Genomic DNA, 25,257 nt, shown 5'->3' on the forward strand with positions numbered 1-25,257 from the left:
TGTTTTTCGCAATTCCTGACATGTAATCCCAGTAAATATTTCCTGTCTTAGTTTGGTTAGGATCACCACCTTATTTTAAGAATGTGAAATGTCATAATAATAGCAGAAATAATTTTTATTTCAGCTTTTATTAATTTCATCGCATTCCCAGTGGGTCAGAAGTTTACATACACTCAATTAGTATTTGGTAGCATTGCCTTTAAATGGTTTAACTTGGGTCAAACATTTCAGGCAGGCTTCCCACAATAAGTTAGCTGAATTTTGCCCCATTCCTCCTGACAGCTGGTGTAACTGAGTCAGGTTTGTAGGCCTCCTTGCTCGCACACACTTTTTCAGTTCTGCCCACAAATTTTCTATAGGATTGAGGTCAGGGCTTTGTGATGGCCACTCCAATACCTTGACTTGTTGTCCTTAAGCCATTTTGCCACAACTTTGGAAATATGCTTGGGGTCATTGTCCATTTGGAAGACCAAGCTTTAACTTCCTGAGATGTTGCTTCAATATATCCACATAATTTTCTTTCCTCATGATGCCATCTATTTTGTGAAGTGCACCAGTCCCTCCTGCAGCAAAGCACCCCCACAACATGATGCTGCCACCACTGTGCTTCACGGTTGGGATGGTGTTCTTTGGCTTGCAAGCCTCCCTCTTATTCCTCCAAACATAACGATGGTCATTATGGCCAAACAGTTCTATTTATGTTTCATCAGACCAGAGGACATTTCTCCAAAAAGTACGATCTTTGTCCCCATGTGCAGTTGCAAACCGTAGTCTGGCTTTTTTATGGCAGTTTTGGAGCAGTGGCTTCTTCCTTGCTGAGCGGCCTTTCATGTTATGTCGAAATAAGACTTGTTTTACTGTGGATATAGATACTTTTGTACCCGTTTCCTCCAGCATCTTCACAAGGTCCTTTGCTGTTGTTTTGGGATTGTTTTTCACGCACCAAAGTATGTTAATCTCTAGGAGACAGAACACATCTCCTTCCTGGTATGACAGCTGCGTGGTCCCATGGTGTTTATACTTGCATACTATTGTTTGTACAGATGAACGTGGTACCTTCAGGCATTTGGAAATTGTTCCCAAGGATGAACCAGACTTGTGGAGGTCTACAATTTTTTTCTGAGGTCTTGGCTGATTTCTTTTGATTTTCCCATGACGTTAAGCAAGGAGTCACTGAGTTTGAAGGTAGGCCTTGAACTACATCCACAGGTACACCTCCAATTGACTCAAATTATGTCAATTAGCCTATCAGAAGCTTCTAAAGTCACTACATAATCTTCTGGAATTGTCCAACCTGTTTAAAGGCACAGTCAATTTAGTATATGTAAACTTCTGACCCACTGGAATTGTGATACAGTGAATTATAAGTGAAATAAATAAACAATTGTTGGAAAAATTACTTGTGTCATGCACAAAGTATGTGTCCTAACCGACTTGCCAAAACTATAGTTTGTTAACAAGAAATTTGTGGAGTGGTTGAAAAAAATTGTTTTAATGACTCCAACATAAGTGTATGTAAACTTCCGACTTCAACTGTAGGTTTTCATCAACCCCCGTTTTAATTGACCTGATTCAACTTATCAACCAGCTAATTATTAGAATCAGGTGCGCTAGATTAGGGTTCGAGCAAAAACCTAAAGGATCGTAGTTCTCCAGGAACAGGGTTGGAGAGCCCAGGCATAGACACTACATTTTCCTCTGTGTATACCTCTTGGGATAGATTTGGTTGCATTGCAATGAAAATAAAAATGCCATTTGTTTTGTCCATCCCTCATCTTCGCAACCACATTAAAACCATGGGTCTTGACTGAGCCGAACCCTTCCCACCACCTTAATCCAAATCCACGTATTTCCAGTGCAGTTTGACAATAATACCAAACCTCATAAAAGCACCAATCACCTCAAGGAAGCCTGTGAATGGTGAGCATGTACTGCACGTGGGAATAGCTCAACAAGAAATAAGGACAGAATATGTGGGTGTTATAGTAAATAAAGCTTTCCACCAAAGATTCATCTGTGTGAAAGCCGATCTTTCGCATCTTCATCTCTAGCTTCTTACTTGGTGCCTCTTTTCTGAGGGTGTGTTATCTGGCAGGAAAGTAGATCACACCAATCAATTATTTTTAACCATGGGTACGAAACCACAAACAACTCAGGTTACATAGGTCATACTGGTGCTCCACAACAAAGTTAGTAGCTCCAAACCAGGGTTTCTGTTAGCCGGTAATAAGACTTTTTTTGTCCGATTAAAAAAAGTGAAAAGCCGATAAATAAAATTGCCGCTAGCCAATTGTCTGTGAGGAAGAAGGAAAAACATCCCATTGCAAAATAATGCTCTTTAGCTCATTCATTGATGCAAATACATTTGACTGGTCAAGCGTATCTGTCTATAGGTTAATTTGCATAATTAAATTGCTGCATGGGTATTTCTGTTAGTCTTTATGCATCTTATTTACCACAAGCACACAGATGCAGAGGCTAATTTGAGTGGGGGAAAAAAATTGGTCAGACAACGGAGGAGCTGCTGGTAAAGCGTCTCAAACCGCCTGTTTGTTGCTGCTGGAGTGAAACGTGCTTTTATAAATAGTTTTTTTGGGGGGTTGTATCATTTACAGAACATGCTTACCACTTCAAAGTTTGCAAAATATTTTTTTGTGAAAAAAACAAGAAATAAGACCAAAAACTGAAAACTTGAGTGTGCATAACTATTCAAAGTCAATACCTTTTGAAGCAATTACAGCTGCAAGTCTCTTGGGGTATTAGCTGGCCACTGAGCTTTTTGCCCATTCTTCAAGGCAAAACTGCTCTAGCTCCTTCAAGTTGGATGGGTTCCACTGGTGTACAGCAAACTTTAAGTCATACCACAGATTCTTAATTGGATTGAGGTCTGGGCTTTGACTAGGCCATTCAGATGTTTCTCCTTAATCCACTTGAGTGTTGCTTTAGCAGTATGCTTAGGGTCATTGTCCTGCTGGAAGGTGAACCTCCGTCCCAGTCTCAAATCTCTGGAAGACAGGTTTCCCTCAAGAATGTCCCTGTATTAAGCGCCATCCATCATTCCTTCAATTCTGAACAGTTTCCGAGTCCCTGCCGTTGAAAATCATCCCCCCAGCATGTTGCTGCCACCACCATGCTTCACTGTGGAGATGGTATTCTCAGGGTGATGGGAGGTGTTGGGTTTGCGCCAGACATAGCATTTTTCCTTGATGGCCAAAAAGCTCAATTTTAGTCTCATCTGACCAGAGTACCTTCTTCCGTATGTTTGGAGACTCTCCCACATGCCTCTTGGCGAACAACAACTGTGTTTGCTTATTTTTCTCTTTAAGCAATGGATTTTTTTCTGGCCACTCTTCCATAAAGCCCAGCTCTGTGGAGTGCACGGCTTAAAGTGGTCCTATGGACAGATACTCCAATCTCCGCTGTGGAGCTTGGCAGCTTTGGTCTCTTTGTTGCCTCGAATTAATGCCCTCCTTGCCTGGTCCGTGAGTTTTGGTAGGTGGCCCTCTCTTGGCAGGTTTGTTGTGGTGCCATATTCTTTCCATTTTTTTAATAATGGATTTAATGGTGCTCTGTGGGATGTGTTTTATAACCGGACCCTGATCTGTACTACTCCACAAATTTGTCCCTGACCTGTTTGGAGAGCTTGCTTGGTGGTGCCCCTTGCTTAGTGGTGTTGCAGACTCTGGGGCCTTTCAGAACAGGTGTATATATACAGACACAGATCATGTGACACTTAAATAAAGTCCACCTGTGTGCAATCTAACTAATTATGTGACTTCTGAAGGTAATTGGTTGCACCAGATCTTATTTAGGGGCTTCATAGCAAAGGGGGTGAATACATATGCACACACAACCTTTCAGCTTTTTGTTGTTTGATTTTTTTTTTTTTAAACATGTCATTTTTTTCATTTCACTTTGCAAATTTGAACTATTTTGTGTATGTCCATTACATGAAATCAAAATAAAAATACATTTTAATTACAGATTGTAATGCAACAAAATAGGGGGAAAAAAAACGACAAGGGGGATTAGTACTTTTGCAAGGCACTGTATGTGAAGAAATAATAGTTTAATCAACATTTTAAGCTAAATGTTCTGATCGGTTGCATCAACTTCATTGCTTGAAGGTTATTCTTATAAAAAAAATTATGTAGCCTAAGCCTACTGGTTGTATGCATTTGGGATCTGTTGTCCCAGAGTCTGTCTGGAGTAGGCCATTTCTTTCTCGCACAGAACGACAAGCTGACCAATAAATAGGTCAAATGTTCTACTATGGGGGAATAGTATATTGACATAGGCTAGGGATTTTTGCTGTTCGTTACTCATCTTGTTGGCTGAGGAAAAGTAAATGTGGACAGTTATTCTAACCTCTTCAAAGTGCGCATCGGAATTCGGTAAGGACGCACACTGTTGCGTCCTCGATTTGCACGTTCTTTTAAAACGAATTACCATCATCTAAAATGTGAGCTGTCATTCTGAGCGCCGTGGCTGTACGCCCTAATCAGGTCACGCACACAATGCATATGGGTCGGGAAAATGTCTCAAATGTCTGGTAAATTAAAATGCTGCCAGTCAAATGTTCAGCACCACGTTTTTCTAATGGAAACCCTGCTCCATACCATTGTTCACAACTCTATACACCCCCTATGCGTAACACTTAGAGAACAGGATCTAGGTTAACTCTAGTCTGAACATCCCAAAAAATCTCAAATAAAATCCTTCTTAGATTGCTCTCATAACCAATTAAAACTAACCAAATATAACCACGACTATTTACACATTATATGATAATGATATGGCAAGGGAAGGCAGGTGCCAACACTTAAAACAGGTTTCTTAAAAAGTAGAAAGACAAACAAAAAGCACTGTGAGTTGCTCAATGAGGGATGTGTAGGTACAAGGTAATGTTCTGACAAGAAATCAACTTCAACATTTCACGCAAGAAAACTGGAAATTAAGATTGGCTATTTCAATTGAATTAGCTGAGAACTTTAGCTGGGTCGTGTTTTGGAATCTGACCATTCCATTTTGTAAACTCAGCTGCTGTAGTGATACCTCGCTAACTCAAAAGTGTATCTTGACAAAAGCTTTTCAGAGGTGAAACTACAGTATGAGGAGCTGGTGATTTTGAAGCAATTCAGTGCTCAAGGACTGAAAACTACTTATCCCATGATTCTAGCTGATGAGACCAAAAGTGAGGCCTGATAAAGTGATCTTGAGACTTAGGGGTTGTATTTACCCATGCCACCCCCCAACCCACCTCCTTGCCAAGTCTTATCATCCCTACCCATCTGTCAACCTCTGTTTTAGTTGTAACAGTCCGGGTTTGCAGAAAGGTTTTGAAATAAATCAGCTTCTCTATCCCACACCCTCCACTCTAAACCCCACCCTCTGTACCCCCTTCCCGTTCATCCTGGACCTGTGGCTAGTTCTTATCATCCTTCTTCTCTTCCTCCTCGGTGGGGTAGGAGTGCCATGTCAGACGCTCCTCATAGAAGGAGATGACCACCTGTGGACATTTAATGTTGGCCTCCTTGGCCGGCACCAGGTCAGCCTCATCACTGTTCTTCCTGTGGAGACAGAATTTAAGGGTGAAGCCACTTCAATCAGTTATGTCCCACTTCTTTGGAGGGGACAACTAGTATTTGACCAATCTTCCACTCTCGCAGTACCGTATAGCGAAAAGTGTCAAAATCCCAATGCAGCCCAGAACTCACCATTTCATGAGGAACATCAGCTCTCCACTGGAGTCCGTGGCTCCAATGATCCGTTCGGGGTCAAGACCACGAGCAAAGCCTCTGGGCTTCTCTACCTGAAAGAGTGATGGATAAGGAGAGAAGGTTCAGTACAGGGCCACATTCACGGTCTACAGTATCAGGCATGTTCTTTAATATTGACACCAAGTACAGGCTCTCACCTCATCTTTCCTCTTCTTGGGCCTGCCTTCTTCACCCCCTGCCTCTGTGTCGGACTCACCAGCTTTCCTCTTGCCACCAGACTCTTTCTTGCAACTTTCTTTTTTGTTATGATGATTCTGCATGTACTCCGCAATCAGGTCAGGGCAATCCAGGTTGTCCTGCGGTTCCCATGTATTGTCCTCACTGTGGTAAACAAATACAGGTTAAAAAGGCTACAACAGCTTGAATTTCCAAACTAAGACACTACCTGTAAAAGGACCATTTATACCTGGGCTCCAACCATCAGATGATTCGGTTCCAAACCCCCCAGAACCAACTGATCGAAGGTTCCCCAGCCCAGGGACCACCTAACAATTGAGATCATTCCAACGTGGTCGTAATAGCACATGGGGGGGGGGGGGGGGGGGGGGGGAGGTGCAGGGCCCGATGTGGCAGGACTACCACCGCAACACTGGAAGATGAAGTAGCAAAACAGACAGATGCCAAATATACAGCAGCCGAAGACCAAGCAAGTCCCATCTCTGTGTCACCATGGACCAGAAAAAGATGGAAATGTTTACAATGGCTACTGACTCTTTGTAGAAAGATGAGAGCAACCAATGAGAGCAACAACATACAAACAAAGGAAAGAATAAGAAGAAAGAACTTAAAAACTAATTCAGCAAGCTTTGACACACTGACAGTCTTTATTTTTATTTAACTAGGCAAGTCAGTTAAGAATGAATTATTATTTGACGGCCTAACCGGACAACGCTGGGACAATTGTGCGCAGCCCTATGGGACTCCCAATCACGGCTGGTTGTGATACCACCTGGAATCGAACCAGGGTCTGTAGTGATGCCTTTAGCACTGAGATGCAGTGTCTTAGACCACTGCGCCACTCGGGAGACCACGGATGCAGTGCCAAGCCCAAAGAGTAGGGCCCTATAAAATCTGCGATATGGAGAACCCGGACAGAATCCAGACATTAAAATGGAATATTCAAACATGTATTGAACTTAGGACATCAACTAAATGTAATCTATCATTTAGAAAATGTATTTTCCCAAGGTTATAATAAGACATAAACTAAAAGCATAAGGGATTCATATTTTCCTTTAACTTTGAAGGAGCCCCTATGTGTGCACGAGTTTGTCTGCCACATAGCCACTAGCGATGATGATAACTACAAGGCTTTCCCAAAAACCTTCTCAATTAAATGTTTACTACAAAGTAGTCTATGTCTACCTGGCAGAATTATTATTTGCATCAATCCAGTGGTGATTTGTTTAACTAATCTAAAATCATGTGTGCTACAGGTCTCTTGCTGGTGCCAGGCTGCACACTTGAATATAAAAAAGGGTATCTACACCCAAAAATGTATATTTTTCCCAGACCTCAAGAGGTCTGCTGGTGTGGTTTAAGCACTGCTGTGGACTTACAACATCCAATTTTGTTCTATAATAAAAATGGGGGGGGGGGGGGGGGGGGGGGAACAAACGGAATTAGGCAACAAAAAAAATATGATTTTATAGGGCCCAAAAGGAGCATACGCAAACTTGTGTAGGGAGCTGGAATTGGGTGATGTACCCCAGTTCCATAATCTTTCCTGGTTGTATCTTAAGCAATTCCGTACACTAGTGGAGTTGGTGGTCCCTCTAAATCAGGAACCAAGACACCAATTTCAAGGACAGCATTTCTGCGATTCCTGACAACTGGTGAGCAATAGCTAACCTAATTTTTCAATGTTTGATGTTGGTATTAGATGGTCATCATGACAATGAGACAACCATGAAGACAAGTAAGGGGAGACCCCCATGAAATGGACAAAAATGAATGGCAGCTTACTGGCATTGGGCGAACAATATACACAATCGCAAATACCACAAATAAACGGCAGATCATCAAAAACATTGCAAGCGGAACATGCCAAGTGTGATACTCCAAAACTCCCAAAGGTGGCGAGTGAGCGCTACTGTAGATTTTCCATATGAGAAATGGTCACAAAGTCAGATCTCAAAGGTGACATTTTCAAAATCACAAAATAAATTCACACTTTTAAAACATCATATATTATACATATGTAGTAACTTTCTGGATATACATTTGTCTTATTTTATTGGGTTGTTCCATAAGGCCCATGTTTTGTCCATTTGCCATATATGATCATAGGAAGTCGGATTCCGAACCCAAAAGTAAGTGAACCATGTCCAAATGACATAAGAAATGTCCAAATGGCATACATACTGAACAAATTATAGATCACTATGTTAAGCCCTGAATCAACCTAGAAGATCTATTTGTCATGTTTGATCATAGGAAGTAAGAATTTCTCGTTGATGTTAATTCAGCATGTCCATTTCAAAACGGGAAGTCCTTATGGATACGCAATGGACACTGTCAACTTGCAGAAGAGCATGTTCACACTGACAATATAGCATATGTGTAATGGACACTGTCCAATCGCTCGTTGGTGTTGATTTCAGCTGTCCATTTGGTGATATTAAATCCCTTATTTGTACATTTCCAATTGTACCATCACGAATTGGACATGCTGCAGAAATGCCCAATTGACTGGCTTGTTGAATTAGGCATGGCCGAGCAGTGATAGTGGTTCCTCTCCATCGCTCGTTGGTGTTGATTTCTGCCTCTTCATTTGGTGATGGTAAACCCCTCAGTAAATCCCTCATTAAGATGGCTTAGCAGTCGGAAGTGTGTTTTGTCTTGTACCATCATATCCCGTTGTAAATATAGTTTTCCTTGTATTATTTCATTTATATTTTAATCTCACTTTCCATCAACAGACTGAGTATACTCTCCTGCAACCCACCTCACCCAATGTAGTATGGATCTGCTATTTTTATACTTTAGAACCAGAACCCCCATCAGAGGCTAGCCAGCTAACTAGCTACAAGCTACTGGTCAGTTAGCCACAGCTAGCGGTCTTCACCTTCAACGTCTCTGTCCCGAAGAAAGCATGTTAGCCTTGAGCTAGCCTCTAGCTAGGCCCAGCTTGCCTCTAGCTAGGCCCATGGGGCGGGAAGTAGCCTAGTGGTTAGAGCGCTGGACTAGTAACCGAAAGGTTGCAAGATCGAATCCCCAGGCTGACAAGGTAAAAATCTGTCGTTCTGCCCCTGAACAAGGCAGTTAACCCCTAGGCAGTTAACCCCTAGGCCGTCATTGAAAATAAGATTTTTTTTTTTTGCATTTTTTACCCCTTTTTCTCCCCAATTTCGTAGTATCCAATTGTTGTAGTAGCTACTATCTTGTCTCATCGCTACAACTCCCGTACGGGCTCGGGAGAGACGAAGGTTGAAAGTCATGCGTCCTCCGATACACAACCAACCAAGCCGCTGCTTCTTTAACACAGCGCACATCCAACCCGGAAGCCAGCCGCACCAATGCGCCGGAGGAAACACCGTGCACCTGGCCACCTTGGCTAGCGTACACTGCGCCCAGCCCGCCACAGGAGTCGCTGGTGCGCGATGAGACAAGGACACCCCTACCGACCAAGCCCTCCCTAACCCGGGCGACGCTAGGCCAATTGTGCGTCGCCCCACGGACCTCCCGGTCGCAGCCGGTTACGACAGAGCCTGGGCGCGAACCCAGGACTCTGATGGCACAGCTGGCGCTGCAGTACAGCGCCCTTAACCACTGCGCCACCCGGGAGGCCCGAAAATAAGAATTTGTTTTTAATTTAAAAAAGAAAAATCTCCCTGCTTGCCGAAGAGGTCCACCAGCTAATTCATAGACTACAATACCTCTTTTGCCAATTGGCCTGGACCCTTTACTGCCGACACGGAGCTCCGCCGACCCATCACGACTGGTCTGCTGACGTAATCGTCCGAGGTGGTTTCAACAGGCTCTACCGTTGTGACATTGCCAAAGGCCCATCTGCTAGCCTCGGCCCGCTAGCTGTCTGAATCGCCGTGTCTCAGGCTCGCCTAGCGTAGTAGCGACTAATTGAATCACCTATTGCTTCTCATTGGACCCTATGATCACTCTGTGACACATGCCTTGCCCTAATGTCAATATGTCTTGTCTATTCCTGTTTTGGTTAGTGATTGTCTTATTTTACTGTAGAGCCCCCAGCCCTGCCCAATGCCTTAGATAGCCTTTTTGTCCCACCCCCCACACATGCAGTGACCTCACCTGGCTTATCTGGTGCCTAGGTTTACTCAATGCCTAGGTTTAACTCCACTGTACTTACATCCTACCATACCCTTGTCTGTACATTAAATCTATTATTCCGCACCCAGAAATCTGCTCATTTTACTCCCTGTTCCGAACGCACTAAACGACCAGTTCATATAGCCTTTAGCCGTACCCTTATCCTACTCCTCCTCTGGTAGTAGAGGTAGAGGTTAACCCAGGCCCTGCAGCCCCCAGCACCAGTCCCATTCCCCAGGTGCTCTCATTTGTTGACTTCTGTAATCGCAAAAGCCTTGGTTTCATGCATGTTAACATCAGAAGCATCCTCCCTATGTTTGTTTTATTCACTGCTTTAGCACACTCCACCAACTCGGATGTCCTAGCTGTGTCTGAATCCTGGCTTAGGAAGGCCATAAAAAATCCAGAAATTTCCACCCCCAACTACAATTTTTTCCAACAAGATAGAACTGCCAAAGGGGGCGGAGTTGCAATCTACTGCAGAGATAGCCTGCAGAGTTCTGTCATACTATCCAGGTCTGTGCCCAAAGAATTCAAGCTTCTACTTTTAAAAATCCACCATTCCAGAAAGTAGTCTCCCACCGTTGCCGCTTGTTATAGACTCCCCTCAGCCCCAAGCTGTGCCCTGGACAGCATATGTGAATTGATTGCCCCCCATCTATCTTCAGAGTTTGTACCGTTAGATGACCTAAACTGGGATATGCTTAACACCCCGGCCGTCCAAAACCTAAGCTAGATGCCCTCAATCTCACACAAATGATCACGGAACCTACCAGGTACAACCCTAAATCCGTAACCATGGGCACCCACATAGATATCATCCTGCCCAACTTGCCCTCTAAATACATCTCTGCCGTCTTCAAGCAGGATCTCAGCAATCACTGCCTGCATCCGTAATGGGTCTGCAGTCAAACGACCAACCCTCAGCACTGTCAAACACTCCCTAAATCACTTCAGCGAGAAGGCATTTCCAAATCGACCTGGCCTGGGTATCCTGGAAGGATATTGACCTCATCCCATCAGTAGAGGATGCCTGGTTGCTCTTCAAAAGTGCTTAAATAAGCATGTAGAACAAAGAACAGATATAGCCCTTGGTTTACCCGACTTGACAGCACGTGACCAGTACAGAAACATCCTGTTGCATTCTGCATTAGCATCGAATAGCCCCCGCGGTATGCAACTTTTCAGGGAAGTCACAAACCAATATACACAGTCAGTTAGGAACGCTAAGGCTAGCCTTTTCAAACAGCAATTTGCATCCTGTTGCACTAATTCCAGAAAGTTTTGGAACACTGAAGTCCATGGAGAATAAGAGCGCCTCCTCCCAGCTGCCCACTGCACTGAGGACAGGAGACACTGTCACCACCGATAAAGCTACGATAATCGATCATTTCAATAAGCATTTTTCTGGGGCTGGCCATGCATTCAGCCTGGCTACCCATATCCCGGGCAACAGCTCTAAACCCCCCTGCAGCAACTTGTCCAAGCACCCCCTCCCCCCCCCCCCCCCCCCCCCCCCCCCCCCCCCCCCCCCCCCCCCCCCCTCTCCACCTAAATCCAGATAGCTGATGTTCTGAAAGAGCTGCAGAATCTGGATTCATACAAATCAGCTGGGCTAGACAATCTGGTCCTCTCTTTCTAAAATAATGTGCCGAAATTTTTGCAACCCCTATTACTAGCCTATTCAACCTCTTTCGTATCGTCTGAGATCCCCATAGATTAGAAATCTGCTGCGGTCATCCCCCTCTTCAAAGGGCGAGACACTAGACGCAAACTGTTATATACCTATATCCATCCTGCTCTGCCTTTCTAAAATCTTCGAAAGCCAAGTTAACAAAACTTCCCACTGTACCTTCTCCACTATGCAATCTGGCTTCCGAGCTGGTCATGGGTGCACCTCAGACACGCTCAAGGTCCTAAACGATATCATAACCACCATCAATAAAAGACAGTACTGTACAGCCGTCTTCATCGACCTGGCCAAGGCTTTCGACTCTGTCAATCACTGCATTCTTATCGACAAACTCAATTGCCTTAGCTTCTAAAATGACTGCCTCGCCTGGTTCACCAACTACTTCTCAGATAGAGTTCAGTGTGTCAAATCGGAGGGCCTGTTGTCCAGACTTCTGGCAGTCTCTATGGGGGTGGCACAAGGTTAAATTCTCGGGCCGAATCTGTTCTCTGTATAGATCAATGACGTCTCTTGCTGCGGGCGATTCTCTGATCCACCTCTACGCAGACGACACCATTCTGTATACATCTGGCCCTTCTTTGGACACTGTGCAAACAAACCTCCAAACAAGTTTCAATGCCATACAACACTCCTTCCGTGGCCTCCAACTGTTTTTAAATGCTAGTAAAACTAAATGCATATACATACTACACACCACTGAGACCTGTATGCTCTCGTTGGCTGGCCCTCACTACATATTTGTCGCCAAACCCACTCCAGGCTCCAGGTCACCTATTAGTCTCTGCTAGGTAAAGCCTCGCCTTATCTCAGCTCATGGGTCACCATAGCAACACCCACCCGTAACACACGCTCCAGCAGGTATATTTCACTGGTCATCCAAAGCCAACACTTGCTATTGCCGCCTTTCCTTCCAGTTCTCTGCTGCCAATGACTGGAACGAATTGCAAAAATATCTCCCTCTAACTTTAAGCATCAGCTGTCAGAGCAGCTTACTGTACAGCGATCACTGTACCTGTACACAGCCAATCTGTAAATAGCACACCAAACTACCTCATCCCCATAATGTTATTTATCTTCTTGCTCTTTTGCACCCCAGTATCTCTGCTTGCACATCATCATCATCATCATCTGCACATATATCACTCCAGTGTTAATGCTAAATTGTAATTATTTCACCTCTATGGCCTATTTGCCTTACCTTCCTAATCTTCTACATTTCAACACACTGTACATAGATTTTTCTATTGTGTTAATGACTGTATGCTTGTTTGTGTAACTCTGTAGTTTTTTTGTTGCACTGCTTTGCTTTATATTGGCCGGGTTGCAGTTGTAAATGAGAACTTGTTCTCAACTGACCTACCTGGTTAAAAAAAAAAAAAATGGAAATGTACACTGTCCATTTGCAATATAAAATGTACAATATATTATACTGCCATCAGGTCAGCCATCAGTCAATAAGATATCATACCGACACCAAACTCACTTTGTCCAACTCTTTTAAAAGCCAACTATCACATATTTCAGAGTCGGCCCACAATTCACAGCGCCTCCTGTTAAAATATATTTTTTAAACGTCAAAAACAGTTACATTCAAGCTGCAGGTGCAGTTCTGACATTATGTGCCTAGGCCTAGCTGAGGCGACCCCGAATCCCGGGTTTCGGCTCGATAGGTCATTCGGAGACTGAGCAGCGACCTTAATTAGTTCTGAAAATTCACTTTTTTCCCGAGCATTGCTACGGGGTCCCTGAGAACTATCGGACAGAAACTTTAGGGTCCGTCTCTATGGGCCGAGGCAGTTTCAATGCGCCTAGTCTTGTGATTCTGGGACTTTTCTAAATGTCGTCACTTTCGCAACGTTAAAAATGAATTGAAGTTAAGTTATTGCAAATGGAGGAGGCTGTTTCTCGGCTTGAGAACCTTCTAGAGCCACATAACTCACTGTGCTGGATTTTCTTGGCACACAGCCAAGACAACGCAAGCATAGCTTCGGGGCAAGTCTCTGAATGTCCTTGAGTGGCCCAGCAAGAACTTGGACTTGAACTCAATTGAACATGAAAATGGTGCATGAGGAGATGGCTCTCTCCTAAGGAATGGTGCTATTGTGTGTTCTCACATTATTTGTAACTGATTTTGTACGTAATGTTTCTGCAACTCTCTCTTATGACCAGAAAGAGCTTCTGGATATCAGGACAGCGATTACTCACCTCGTACTGGAAGAAGATTTTCTCTTTAACGAGTCGACACAAAGGACTTACTTCACACACCCGACAAGGCCCTCATCCTAATCATTCGCAGGAGAAAGACTGAGATATCAGTGAAGTAGGTCGGGGTGCCTTGTAAGGATCCGACGGTGAGTGGGTAATCTGCCTTTACCATCAGTCCTATTAGCCAACATTCAGTCATTGGATAATAAAATAGATGAACTACGATCACGTATACCCTACGAAGGAGACATTAAAAACTGCAACGTCCTAAGTTTTACCGAGTCGTGGCTGAACGACGACATAACTTACAGCTGGCGGGTTTTACGCTGCATCAGCAAGATAGAACAGCCGCCTCTGGTAAGGCAAGGGGTGGCAGTCTATGTATATTTTAAACAACAGCTGGTGCACGAAATCTAATAGTAAGGAAGTCCCGAGGTTTTGCTCGCCTGAGGTAGAGTATCTCATGAAAAGCTGTAGACCACACTATCTACCAAGAGAGTTCTCATCTATATTCTTTGTAGTTGTCTATTCACCACCACAAAGCAATGCTGTGACTAAGACCACACAATGAGCTGTATAAGGCCATAAGCAAACAGGAAAACTCTCACCGAGAAGGCGGCGCTCCTATTGGCCGGGGACTTTAACGCAGGGAAACTTAAATCTGATTTACCTAATTTCTACCAGCATGTAAAATGTGCAACCAGAGGGAAACACATCTAGACCACCTTTACTCTAAACACAGACGCATATAAAGCTCTCACTCGCCCTCCATTTGTCAAATCTGACCACCATTCTACCCTCCTGATTCCTGCTTTCAAAAACGAAAGCAGGTAGCTCCAGTCACTCAGTAAATTAAAAAAAACAGGTCAGATCAAGCAGATGCTAAGCTACAGGACCGTTTTGCTTGCACAGACTGGAATATGTTTCCCGGGATTCTTCCTATGCCATTAAGGACATCAGTCGCCACATCAGTCACTGGCTTCATCAATAAGCCCATCGATGACGTCGTCCCCACAGTGACTGTACGTACATACCCCAACCAGAAGCCATGGATTACAGGCAACTGTTGTGGCAGAATCAGAATTCTTTAGGTAACATTGATAAATAAGATGTTTTATCAATGTTCATATGTATGCTTATGTGGAAAAAGTTACTTTTGGCCCAGAGAGGGGAGAGGTCAGGTTTGTCTTATATGTGAATGTGTCTAACTATTCCTAAACCATGTGAAGGGATGGTGTGATTAATGGGGAACCAGTTAGTTGGCTCCACAATGTCTGTGTGCCAGTCACTCCTCTCATTAGATTTTGTCCAAGAGGGGTTGTATTTTTGATGGGAGTATCTAGATTTGACAATTGATATATGCCATTGGATGAGGTAATGTTTTGGTCCTAAGTGGTACCAAGAACAAGATAAGAACTTCGTTTAGGAGACCAAACTGAACAATAATTTATAGCTAATGCTATCTAGCTATGGGATCGTCCTTTTTCAAGTAAAAGGTTATTTGTGTAATGTTCCTAATATCTGTTATTTGTCATGTGAGTTGAGATGGGTGTGTCTTGGCTATAAATGATACTAAGAACTGTTTTGTAAGCACTCTCAGTGAATTCATTTATAGACACTGAATTGATCTGAGTCAAACAGGGCTATGGTGAAGCTCAAATAATTAAATATGGACTTTATAATATACTTGTGTGGTTTGCTCTCTCATGATTTGGTAATACAGGAAATTTCCACAACACAACATCCACACTAAGCTAAAGGGTAGAGCTGCCGCTTTCAAGGAGTGGGACTCGAACCTGGAAGCTTATAAGAAATCCCGCTATGCCCTCCTACAAAACCATAAAACAGGCAAAAGCATCAATACAGAACTAAGATTGAATGGTACCACACCGGCTCCGACATTTTCCGGATGTGGCAGGGCACGCAAACTATTACAGACTAAAAAAGGGAAGTACAGCCGCAAGCTGCTCAGTGACACCAGCCGAGCTAAATTACTTCTATGCTCGCTTCGAGGCAAGCAACACTGAAACATGCATGAGAGCATCAGCTGTTCTGGACAACTGTGTGATAACGCTCTCTGTAGCCGATGTGAGTAAGACCTATAAACAGGTCAACATTCACAAGGCCGCAGGGCCAGACGGGTTACGGATATGTGTACGCCGAGCATGCACTGACCAACTTGCAAGTGTCTTCACTGACATTTTCAACCTGTCCCTGACCAAGTCTGTAAGATCAACATGTTTCAAAACATGTTCCACCATAACACCTGTGCCCAATAACACTAAGGGAACCTGCCTATATTACTACCGACCCGTAGCACTCACGTCTGTAGCCACGGTGTGCTTGAAAGGCTGGTCATGGCTCACAACACCATTATCCCAGAAACCCTAGACCCACCCCAATTTGCATACCGCCACAACAGATCCACAGATGATGCAATCTCTATTGCTCTCCATACTGCCCTTACGCACCTGGACAAAAGGCATTCAACACCATAGTGCCCTCAAAGCTCATCACAAAGCTAAGGACCCTGGGACTAAACACCTCTCTCTGCAACTGGATCCTGGACTTCCTGACAGGCTGCCTCCAGGTGGTAAGGGTAGGTAACAACACAACTGCCACGCTGATCCTCAACACAGGGGCCCCTCAGTGGTGCGTGCTTAGTCACCTCCTGTACTCCCTCTTCACTCATGACTGCACGGCCAGGCACGAATCCAACACCATCATTAAGTTTTCCGATGACACAACAGCTAACGATGAGACAGCCTATAGGGAAGTCAGGGACCTGGCCATGTGGTGCCAGGACAACATCCTCTCCCTCAATGTGATCAAGACAAAGGAGATGATTGTGTACTACTGGAAAAAGGAGGACCGAGAATGTCCCCATTCTTATCGACGGGGCTGAAGTGGAGCAGGTTGAGAGCTTCAAGTTCCTTGGTGTCAAACACACCAAGACAGTCATGAAGAGGGTACAACAAAGCCTATTCCCACTCAGGAGACTGAAGAGACTTCAAAAGGTTATACAGCTTCACCATCGAGAATGGTATGACAACTTCTCAGCCTCGACCGCAAGGCACTACAGAGGGTAGTGCAAACGGCCCAGTATACAAGCGGGGCCAATATTCCTGCCATCCAGAACCTCTATACCAGGCGATGTCAGAGGAAGACCCTACAAATTGTCAAAGACTCCAGCCACCCTAGTCATAGACTTCTCTCTGCTACCACACAGCAAGCGGTACCGGAGCACCAAGTCTAGGTCCAAAAGGCTTAACAGCTTCTACCCCCCAAGCCATAAGACTCCTGAACAGCTAATCAAATGGCTTCCCAGACTATTTGCATTGCCACCCGCCTCATCTTTTACACTGCTGCTACTCTGTTAATTATCTATTCATAGTCATTTTAACTCTACCTACATGTACATACTACCTTAATTACCTCGACTAACCGGTACCCCCTATATATAGCCTCGACACTGTTATTTTACCGCTGCTCTTTGATTATTTGTTATTTTTTACTTAACACTTATTTTTCTGAAAACTGCATTGTTGGTTAAGGGCTTGTATGTAAGCATTTCACTGCGTTGTATTCGGCGCATTTGACAAATAAATATTTGGTTTGAAATAGCTGTGCAGCAACGCTCCCCATCTAACCTGACAGAGCTTGAGAGGATCTGCAGAGAGGAGTTTTTTTTATCAAATGTGCAAAATAAAAAAGCTATTTGTCATTATGAGGTATTATGTGCAGATTGATGTGGGACATTTTTTATTTATATCCATTTTAGAGTAAGGCTGAAACGTAACAAAATGTGGAAAAAGTCAAAGGGTCTGAATACTTTCCAAATGCACTGTACTTGCCAACCACTGGCAAGTGTTCCACACCACCACTTGTCACAAGCCAGAGACATTGGAGACCATTGTAGACCTTGCACAACATGCTCTGTGAGGAAAATGGCGACCAATACGTCCGACCTGTTGCAGATCAGGAGGGCCCAGGTTTTTTTTTTTACAACTCCTGTTGCATGGCAACAAGACCCCCAGCTTCCCCAAGCGGCACTACCCCATAGGTACCAATAAAGAGATGCAAAATTATTATAAAAAAATGTATACAGGATTGTATGTAATGTATGATCATTTCATTTCTGTGACTGTAGCATTACAAGCATCAAGTCTCAACTCACTCGGAGAAGCCTTTCCATTTGAGCAGAAACTCCACGCGTCCCTTTACCACCCGTCGGTCCAGCACCTTCTCCACCACATATTCCTCCTCCTCTTCCTCTACCACCTCCTCCACCTTCTTCTTGGTCTGTTTCTTCCCTGTTGTTGCTGCCAACTTGACCTCTTCCTTCGGGGGCTCTGGTGAAGGGAAGGAGTGCAGAACAGTTTGGTTAGACTCCAAAGACTTTGTTCACAGCTATAAAGCCCCAATGATTATGGGCACACTTCACTATGATCAGATTTCACAGAAGTGATTCGTGACAAAACATTGGATTCAAGTCCAAATCGAGTCTGTTGGACTTGATTTGCCAATCAAAATGCAAAATTGTGGTCTTTTTCACAATTAAGCAGCAGTGGCAGAATGGCAACCTTTGTACCTTTTTATCATCAACCCTGTTTGCCAACCCTTTTTTCATTACAGTTCATGGAATTGTAGAGGACTATGTTGAGACGGGCTCTCTGATGTAGGCTTCAGTGTGCCTCAAGATTTCTGGCTCTGAATAACTAGCATCTGGTTGATCCACTTTCAAATTGGGTTTTTGTAAGTCTGTAAGTATAACCAAACCATGGCAATGGGTTTCTGTATTCAAATAGAGATCCTCATGGATTTGTTTTTAGAGGGAGTTAGATGAGCTTGGTATGCTCCTGGGGTAGTTTTAAGGTGTCCGGTATGGGGAATGGACACAAGGATTTAACATTTCAAGGACATACACTACCGTTCAAAAGTTTGAGGTCACTTAGAGATGTTCTTATTTTCCATGAAAACATACATGAAATGAGTTGCAAAATGAATAGGAAATATAGTCAAGACGTTGACAAGGTAATAAATAATGATTTTTAATTGAAACAGTGTCCTTCAAACTTTGCGTTCGTCAAAGAATCCTCAATTTGCAGCAATTACAGCCTTGCAGACCTTTGGCATTCTAGTTGTCAATTAGTTGAGGTAATCTGAAGAGAATTCACCCCATGCTTCCTGAAGCACCTTCCACAAGTTGGATCGGCTTGATGGGCACTTCTTACGTACCATACGGTCAAGCTGCTCCCACAACAGCTCAACAGGGTTGAGATCCGGTGACTATGCTGGCCACTCCATTATAGACAGAATACCAGCTGACTGCATCTTCCCTAAATAGTTTTTGCATAGTTTGGAGCTGTGCTTTGGGTCATTGTCCAGTTGTAGGAGGAAATTGGCTCCAATTAAGCGCCGTCCACAGGGTATGGAATGGCAAAATGCAGTGATAGCCCTCCTTCTTCAAGATCCCTTTAACCCTGAACAATTCTCCCACTTTACAACCACCAAAGCAGCCCCAGACCATCACATTTACTCCAACATGCTTGACAGATAGCATCAAGCAGTCCTCCAGCCTCTTTTCATTTTTTCCACGTCTCACAAATGTTCTTCTTTGTGATCCGAACACCTCAAACTTAGATTTGTCTCTCCACAACACTTTTTTCCAATCTTCCTCTGTCGAGTGTCTGTGTTCTTTTGCCCATCTTAAACTTTTATTTTTATTGGCAAGTCTGAGATATAGCTTTTTCTTTGCAACTATGCCTAGAAGGCCATTATCCCGGAGTCGCCTCTTCACTGTTGACATTGAGACTGGTGTTTTGCGGGTACTATTTAATGAAGCTGCCAGTTGAGGACCTGTGAAGCGTCTGTTTTTCAAACTAGACACTAATGTACTTATCCTCTAGCTCAGTTGTGCACCGGGGCCTCCCATTCCTCTTTCTATTCTGGTTAGAATTTGCGCTGTTCTGTGAAGGGAGTCGTAAACAACGTTGTACGAGATCTTCCGTGTCTTGGAAATTTCTCGCACGGAATAGCCTAGACTGACGAGTTTCAGAATAAAACTATTTGTTTCTGATGTGATGGTTGCTGATAATGGGCCTCTGTACGCCTATGTAGATATTCCATTAATTTAAAAAAGCTGTTTCCAGCTACAATAGTCATTTACAACATTAACCATGTCTACAATGTATTTCTGATCAATTTGATGTTATTTTAAAATGGACAAAATGTCTTGCTTTTCTTTCAAAAACAAGGAAATTTCTAAGTGACCCCATACTTTTGAACGGTAGTGTACATACACTGTCATGGAGAAGGATGCACTATCATTGCTGATTTGAAGCCCAAATAGACATACAGGTTGGGCAAAGGATAAGTGGTGCCACATACAGCCAACGAAAGGTTTCGGTCACACTTTATTTGGATATTATCTATAGAGCATCTACAGACGAACTATCAACAAACTATCTGTTGATAAGCAACTGCTTGGTGAGGTTAAGGTTGAGAATAAGGGTTAGGGTAAAGGTTAGGGCTACGTTTAGAGTTAGGATAAAGGTTGGGCAGATAATTAGTTGAAATGTTACTGATAGTCTGTAGAGCATCTATAGTTCGACTAGCCAACAAAAAAAAGTGTTACCAATTGTTTTTGAAACTATGGTCCACCTCTAGCGTGGACCATAACATCAAAGGGAGGGTCTGCAGCCTTGAACAAGTCAAGGTCACGACCTATAAGATTCTTGGATATCTGAAAGAGGTTGGACAAGATGGTGTTAAGGATGACGATCAAATCAAACAGTCACATGAGTGCATAGTTGACGAATGCGTGTGTGTGTGTGTGTGTGTGTGTAGAGGGTGGACACAGTGCATTACATATTAGGCTTGGGCACTATACCGTATACCGGGGTATTTGGAAAAAACCCATGGGATGGTTTTTCCAATACCGTCAATACTGTTTAAACTATTTATTTGAAATTTTGTAATAAATTGGAATATTTGTAGCTACTTAAGTAAATACCTGTAATATGTTAGATTTCAGCTGTCACATTATTATGAAGCTTACGTTAGCCCACAGTCAGGTGATTTGTTTACAAGCACAAAGACGAAAGAGCGGAGCCTTGAGTCACTCACTGTTGTGCAGCATGCGCCAGGTAATCTAATTACAGCATGGAATTCACAGTTAAATGTTTGCCAGCTAGATATCTTATTACTATTAAGTTAACTGTTTAAATGTGCTAAATGCTCTGCAGTTGTGCATATAGTTTGCTAATTTAGAAGCTAGTTAGCTAAGTGGTTAGTTTCTTCCAAAATCAAGCATTTGCTTGGTAACAGCAGAGAACCCCCTCCGGGATCAAGAGCCTTGCTGGCTAATATTTGTTATTCGAGTGAAGCAAACTGAGTATCATTTTTGAGTTACAAAATGTTTGCAATGGGCTTGTTAGCATTTAGTTAGCATTCTCTATGGAATTTTAGATGTACTTTTTACATTGCTAACCTTCAGATTACTGAGTATCAGTGGTGTTTGAAACCATGGCCCCTTGTGTTCAGTGCCAGTATTATCTCCCGGTATGGCACAAGGTCTGTATGAAGGTATGACAATCTGGATACCGCCCAAGCCTAGTACATATCCCCCTAATCTTGTCAAGGTGGGCAGCCAAGTAAGAGAGAATCCTTTGGAGGCCCCATAAAAAAATATTTGGCGGTAAATCCTCTTTCAGAGCAGAAAAGCTTGCTTAGGTTCCACCTCTGAAGAATGATGCAAGCAACATTACATATTCACGAATTGTAAGTGAGAAGGAACGTAGAGGGAATGATCTCAATTGCAGAACCCTCACGTCCTCATCTTCTCAAAACCCATTGGATGAGAAAGCCAGAGGTCCTTCCCCTCTGACCTTGTCCTCCAATGGGTTTTGAGAAGGAGACGAGAGAGGACGCGAGGATTGTGCAATTTTGAGATCTTCCAGAGGTGATTTCCACGTGGAGTGGAAAAACTTGAGACTGAAAAGTATTAGCACGTAATCACATAGGGGAAACACATTGACACGGAAAATATCTGAAGTTATCACTTCAAGCCCAAATATATCATACTTTGACTAAAGTAACTGACTTAAATCCTTGTGCAACATCATGGGTAAGCTACACGGCATTGTCTTTTACCCCCCAAAAAAACGAATTTCCGCTTGCGGGCGTTTAAGTTCTGCCGAAGCTGGCCAGTCCACCACCCACCCCCATTGCATTCACAAGACAGAAACAATGGATTACCGTTTGCATTAGTAGAAGGTTGATCTACACCTTCAGTGGTAACACCAGTAGTAACAATGGGGGTCACATCGCTAGGGGGTTCTGTAGCAGTAGGCTCACTCATTTTCAGGCTGGGAGAAGGCAGTGGAACCAGCGGGTTCCTTGTCAACAGAGCTAAACAGGGTGAGAGGGGAGGGGTGTTACTTAGGCATAGTTGATGGGAGAACCGGGAGGGGGGGGGTCATGGATCAGAGGCATCAGGGAGATATCACAGAAGGCAGGAGAGAATGACAACGGTAAGATAACCACATGGTATCATCTCTCACAGTCAAATAAATTACTAACGTGTAATGCATGCATACCACGACAGCTCAGATGGAACATCTGTCTCATTATTCTATCGGCTGTGTACATGTGAAGTATCCAGTTTGGCATTTCCGCTCACCACCAAATATGGTGACCAGAGGAAGACCAGTGGTTGGCAGTGGGAGAAGATGGAGCGAGATGGATTTTGGCCGACATTCTGCTTATTTTCTCATCTATAAAACATTTGATCTCAATACAGTTCTGTGACCAAAACTCCATTCTGTTACAAACAGAAAAAGTCATATGCGCCTCTTGGAAACGTCTATCTTGGGTTAGTTCTAAAATAATCTTTGGTCAGTACTACATGGTCAGTACTAAAACGCATGGAGCGGCGATATATTATGTTTCTATTAAAAAAACTGCCATGCATTGTACTGCAAGTCTGCAACTAATACAAACAAATACACAGAAAAGCAAATATTTGACTAGAAGCCCTCTTAGGTTTGTCATCACTACTTCCAGAAATATTTATGACTAGAGATTCTAAGGGATGGTACACTGTTGGCGTGATTCCCAGAGGAGAGCCCTAGGGGTTGGTACCCATCTTGAATACATGATCTCGGCAGGGGGTAGGGACTATAGGAGTTCTTGAACATTCCATTGGGCTGTAGCCTTGATGTGGTGCAGACCAACGCACACCTACTAATATGTTTGGAAAGTTTAAAATGTCAGAAGCACAATCATATCAATCAGACCAGCAATCACGCAGTCAAGCACATCAAATGACATGAGATTCAGCATGAAGGGGTCAAGCTTCAAATGAACTTAGGCACACAATCACTACAAACCACTGGTAGAAAACAAACATGGTGAGAACAAGGGAATGTCTGGGGGGCACACAGACACCCTGATTCTTACCCTATGGAACACACGACACCAAGAAAACGCTTACCCCCACCCCTTCCTAACTCAACATTGGGGTAAGCATCACTATCATACAAACACAAATGTATTCAAAGCATAATTAAATAAGACAACGTTTTTCAGTATCATCAAAATGTTGTGTAGGCTAAACAACGCATTTGAGTGCCAGCTTTGACGTGCAATTCAACAGTTCGTTTCAAAATGTAAGTCATTTCAACAAGGTGATGATTTCTGATTCCATTGCCCTATTGGGGTAGCATTGATTTTAGGTGAACGCTGCAGTTCGCTGGTGGCTACACTGTTCGTATTAACGGGCAATGTCAATCAATGATGTGAATTTAGCCACTTGTAAATCGATGCAAATATATTTGTCTAATAAGCAGTCCTTTCTTTGCTACAGCACGTTTCCTCTCTTTTAGGAGTAACCAATTCGACGAGCCACATTCCTGCCCGAACGGGGGTAATGAAATGTTGCAACCTAAATCGTTTTCCTACTTCAATAATAACGGGCAATCGCGCAGTGCAACCAAGTAAAAGGGTCGAATACAGGGGAAATGTAAAGGGCTACACACAATTCCAATGTATTAACCAACCCGTTCACTATGCCATCAGCCGATCCCGTTTCATATGATGGTGCTAGGGGGTTTCTTCCCCCCCCCCAGAGCTGTCGAGATGGAATGACTAGTCGTCCATGTTGACCTGAATCATAGCACGAGAGCAATCTACACGAACTCGCGCGAAAACAATACCATTGAACACTCAAAACAGAATCCGCATGCAACAATGTAGCAAGATGCACATTGCCGTGTCAATATATTGGCCTATCGAGATATGTTTATCACCCACTGTGCATAATACAAGGTTAACGCTGGGGGGACCACTAAAGAGCAAAGGCGATGGTGAAGTAACTAGCCACTTACCTTTACAGAGATTTGACTCTAATGAATGAATTGTCGTAAATTTAGTTATTTTTATCAAATGAAAACCAGTATTACACCAACGGTTTGTCTAAAAAATATATATAGATGTTGTGCTTATCTTATGTAAAGATCAGCTTGTAATATATTTTAAAAGGACACTTCTCGTTTTTGCGTAAAGCTACAGACAATAGCCATCCAGTGCCTCCCTCGTACCCGCCAACTCCGGCGAAGCGTGGCTACGCAACGTGTTATTGTATGGCACCATGGGAGATGAAGTCTTTAAACATGTTATTGTTCTTTCTTTCTTTTCTCTATTATAAACAAATTATTCAGAGATGTTTGATGATCTTTATTTTCAATGTTTAGTTATTGGTCAAGCTTGCCAATGGGTAGAGCAATAACTTTACTTAATGTCTTGTACTTAGTTCTATACTCTAGAGTCTCAGGATTGATTCATGAATTTTACCATTAAAAAATATATAATATTAGAAAGACAGCAGTAATTCAAAAACCTATGATCAGTTGTGGAAGCCTGAACTCCCCCCACCTTGCTCTCCATGTTTCTCTCGCTATCCCCTTTTGGCTGGTTAGCCTTCACTGACTTCAGCCAGTGAAAAGCAAATGACAGTCTTTCCCTTCTTCTTCTCCACTGCCAGATGTATTTTTTAACTGACTGCACTGACACTTACATCATGCATATTCTGAAGGTATAGCATCTTTGATGTCCCGACTGACAAACTGCTGTATGTGAAAACCCTCAGAACACTGATGAAGATGTCACCCATGAGAGGTGCCATCTTCACCCTCTCTGTGTCCTCTGGGATATCATTAGAAGCCACCCTGTTCATTTTCTTTATATTAATCATAATCGTTTACAGTCAATATGTGCAATCACTATGTTGTC

At 43.3% G+C, this 25,257-nt stretch overlaps 1 protein-coding gene across 2 annotated transcripts; it reads right to left on the reverse strand.

Moving 5' to 3' along the window:
* Positions 1–4,032: 4,032 nt before the first annotated feature.
* Positions 4,033–24,583, reverse strand: LOC110486164 (chromobox protein homolog 1). Of its 2 annotated transcripts, none has more exons than XM_021557575.2 (6): positions 24,354–24,583; positions 22,225–22,377; positions 18,143–18,317; positions 5,918–6,101; positions 5,718–5,812; positions 4,033–5,570 (listed from the first exon to the last, which is right to left on the reverse strand). In XM_021557575.2, the coding sequence occupies exons 2-6, from the start codon at positions 22,325–22,327 to the stop codon at positions 5,426–5,428; spliced, it is 702 nt and encodes a 233-aa protein (XP_021413250.1). In that variant the 5' UTR covers positions 22,328–22,377; positions 24,354–24,583; the 3' UTR covers positions 4,033–5,425. The 2 variants fall into 2 exon arrangements, with proteins under 2 accessions (XP_021413250.1, XP_021413252.1); XM_021557577.2 differs by lacking the exon at positions 24,354–24,583 and adding an exon at positions 24,027–24,255.
* Positions 24,584–25,257: the final 674 nt, after the last annotated feature.

This window comes from Oncorhynchus mykiss, chromosome 13, assembly GCF_013265735.2.
Source record: "Oncorhynchus mykiss isolate Arlee chromosome 13, USDA_OmykA_1.1, whole genome shotgun sequence".
Taxonomy (NCBI): domain Eukaryota; kingdom Metazoa; phylum Chordata; class Actinopteri; order Salmoniformes; family Salmonidae; genus Oncorhynchus; species Oncorhynchus mykiss.

What these genes read in the sequence shown, in the direction of transcription:
- LOC110486164 (XM_021557575.2), bottom strand. Translation starts at nt 22,327, where the DNA reads ATGAGTGAGCCTACTGCTACAGAACCCCCTAGCGATGTGACCCCCATT. An exon ending in AAATGGAAAGGCTTCTCCGA is followed by an intron (nt 6,102 to 18,142) that starts GTGAGTTGAGAC and finishes TGTTTACCACAG; the next exon opens with TGAGGACAATACATGGGAAC. An exon ending in CTGATGTTCCTCATGAAATG is followed by an intron (nt 5,571 to 5,717) that starts GTGAGTTCTGGG and finishes CTGTCTCCACAG; the next exon opens with GAAGAACAGTGATGAGGCTG.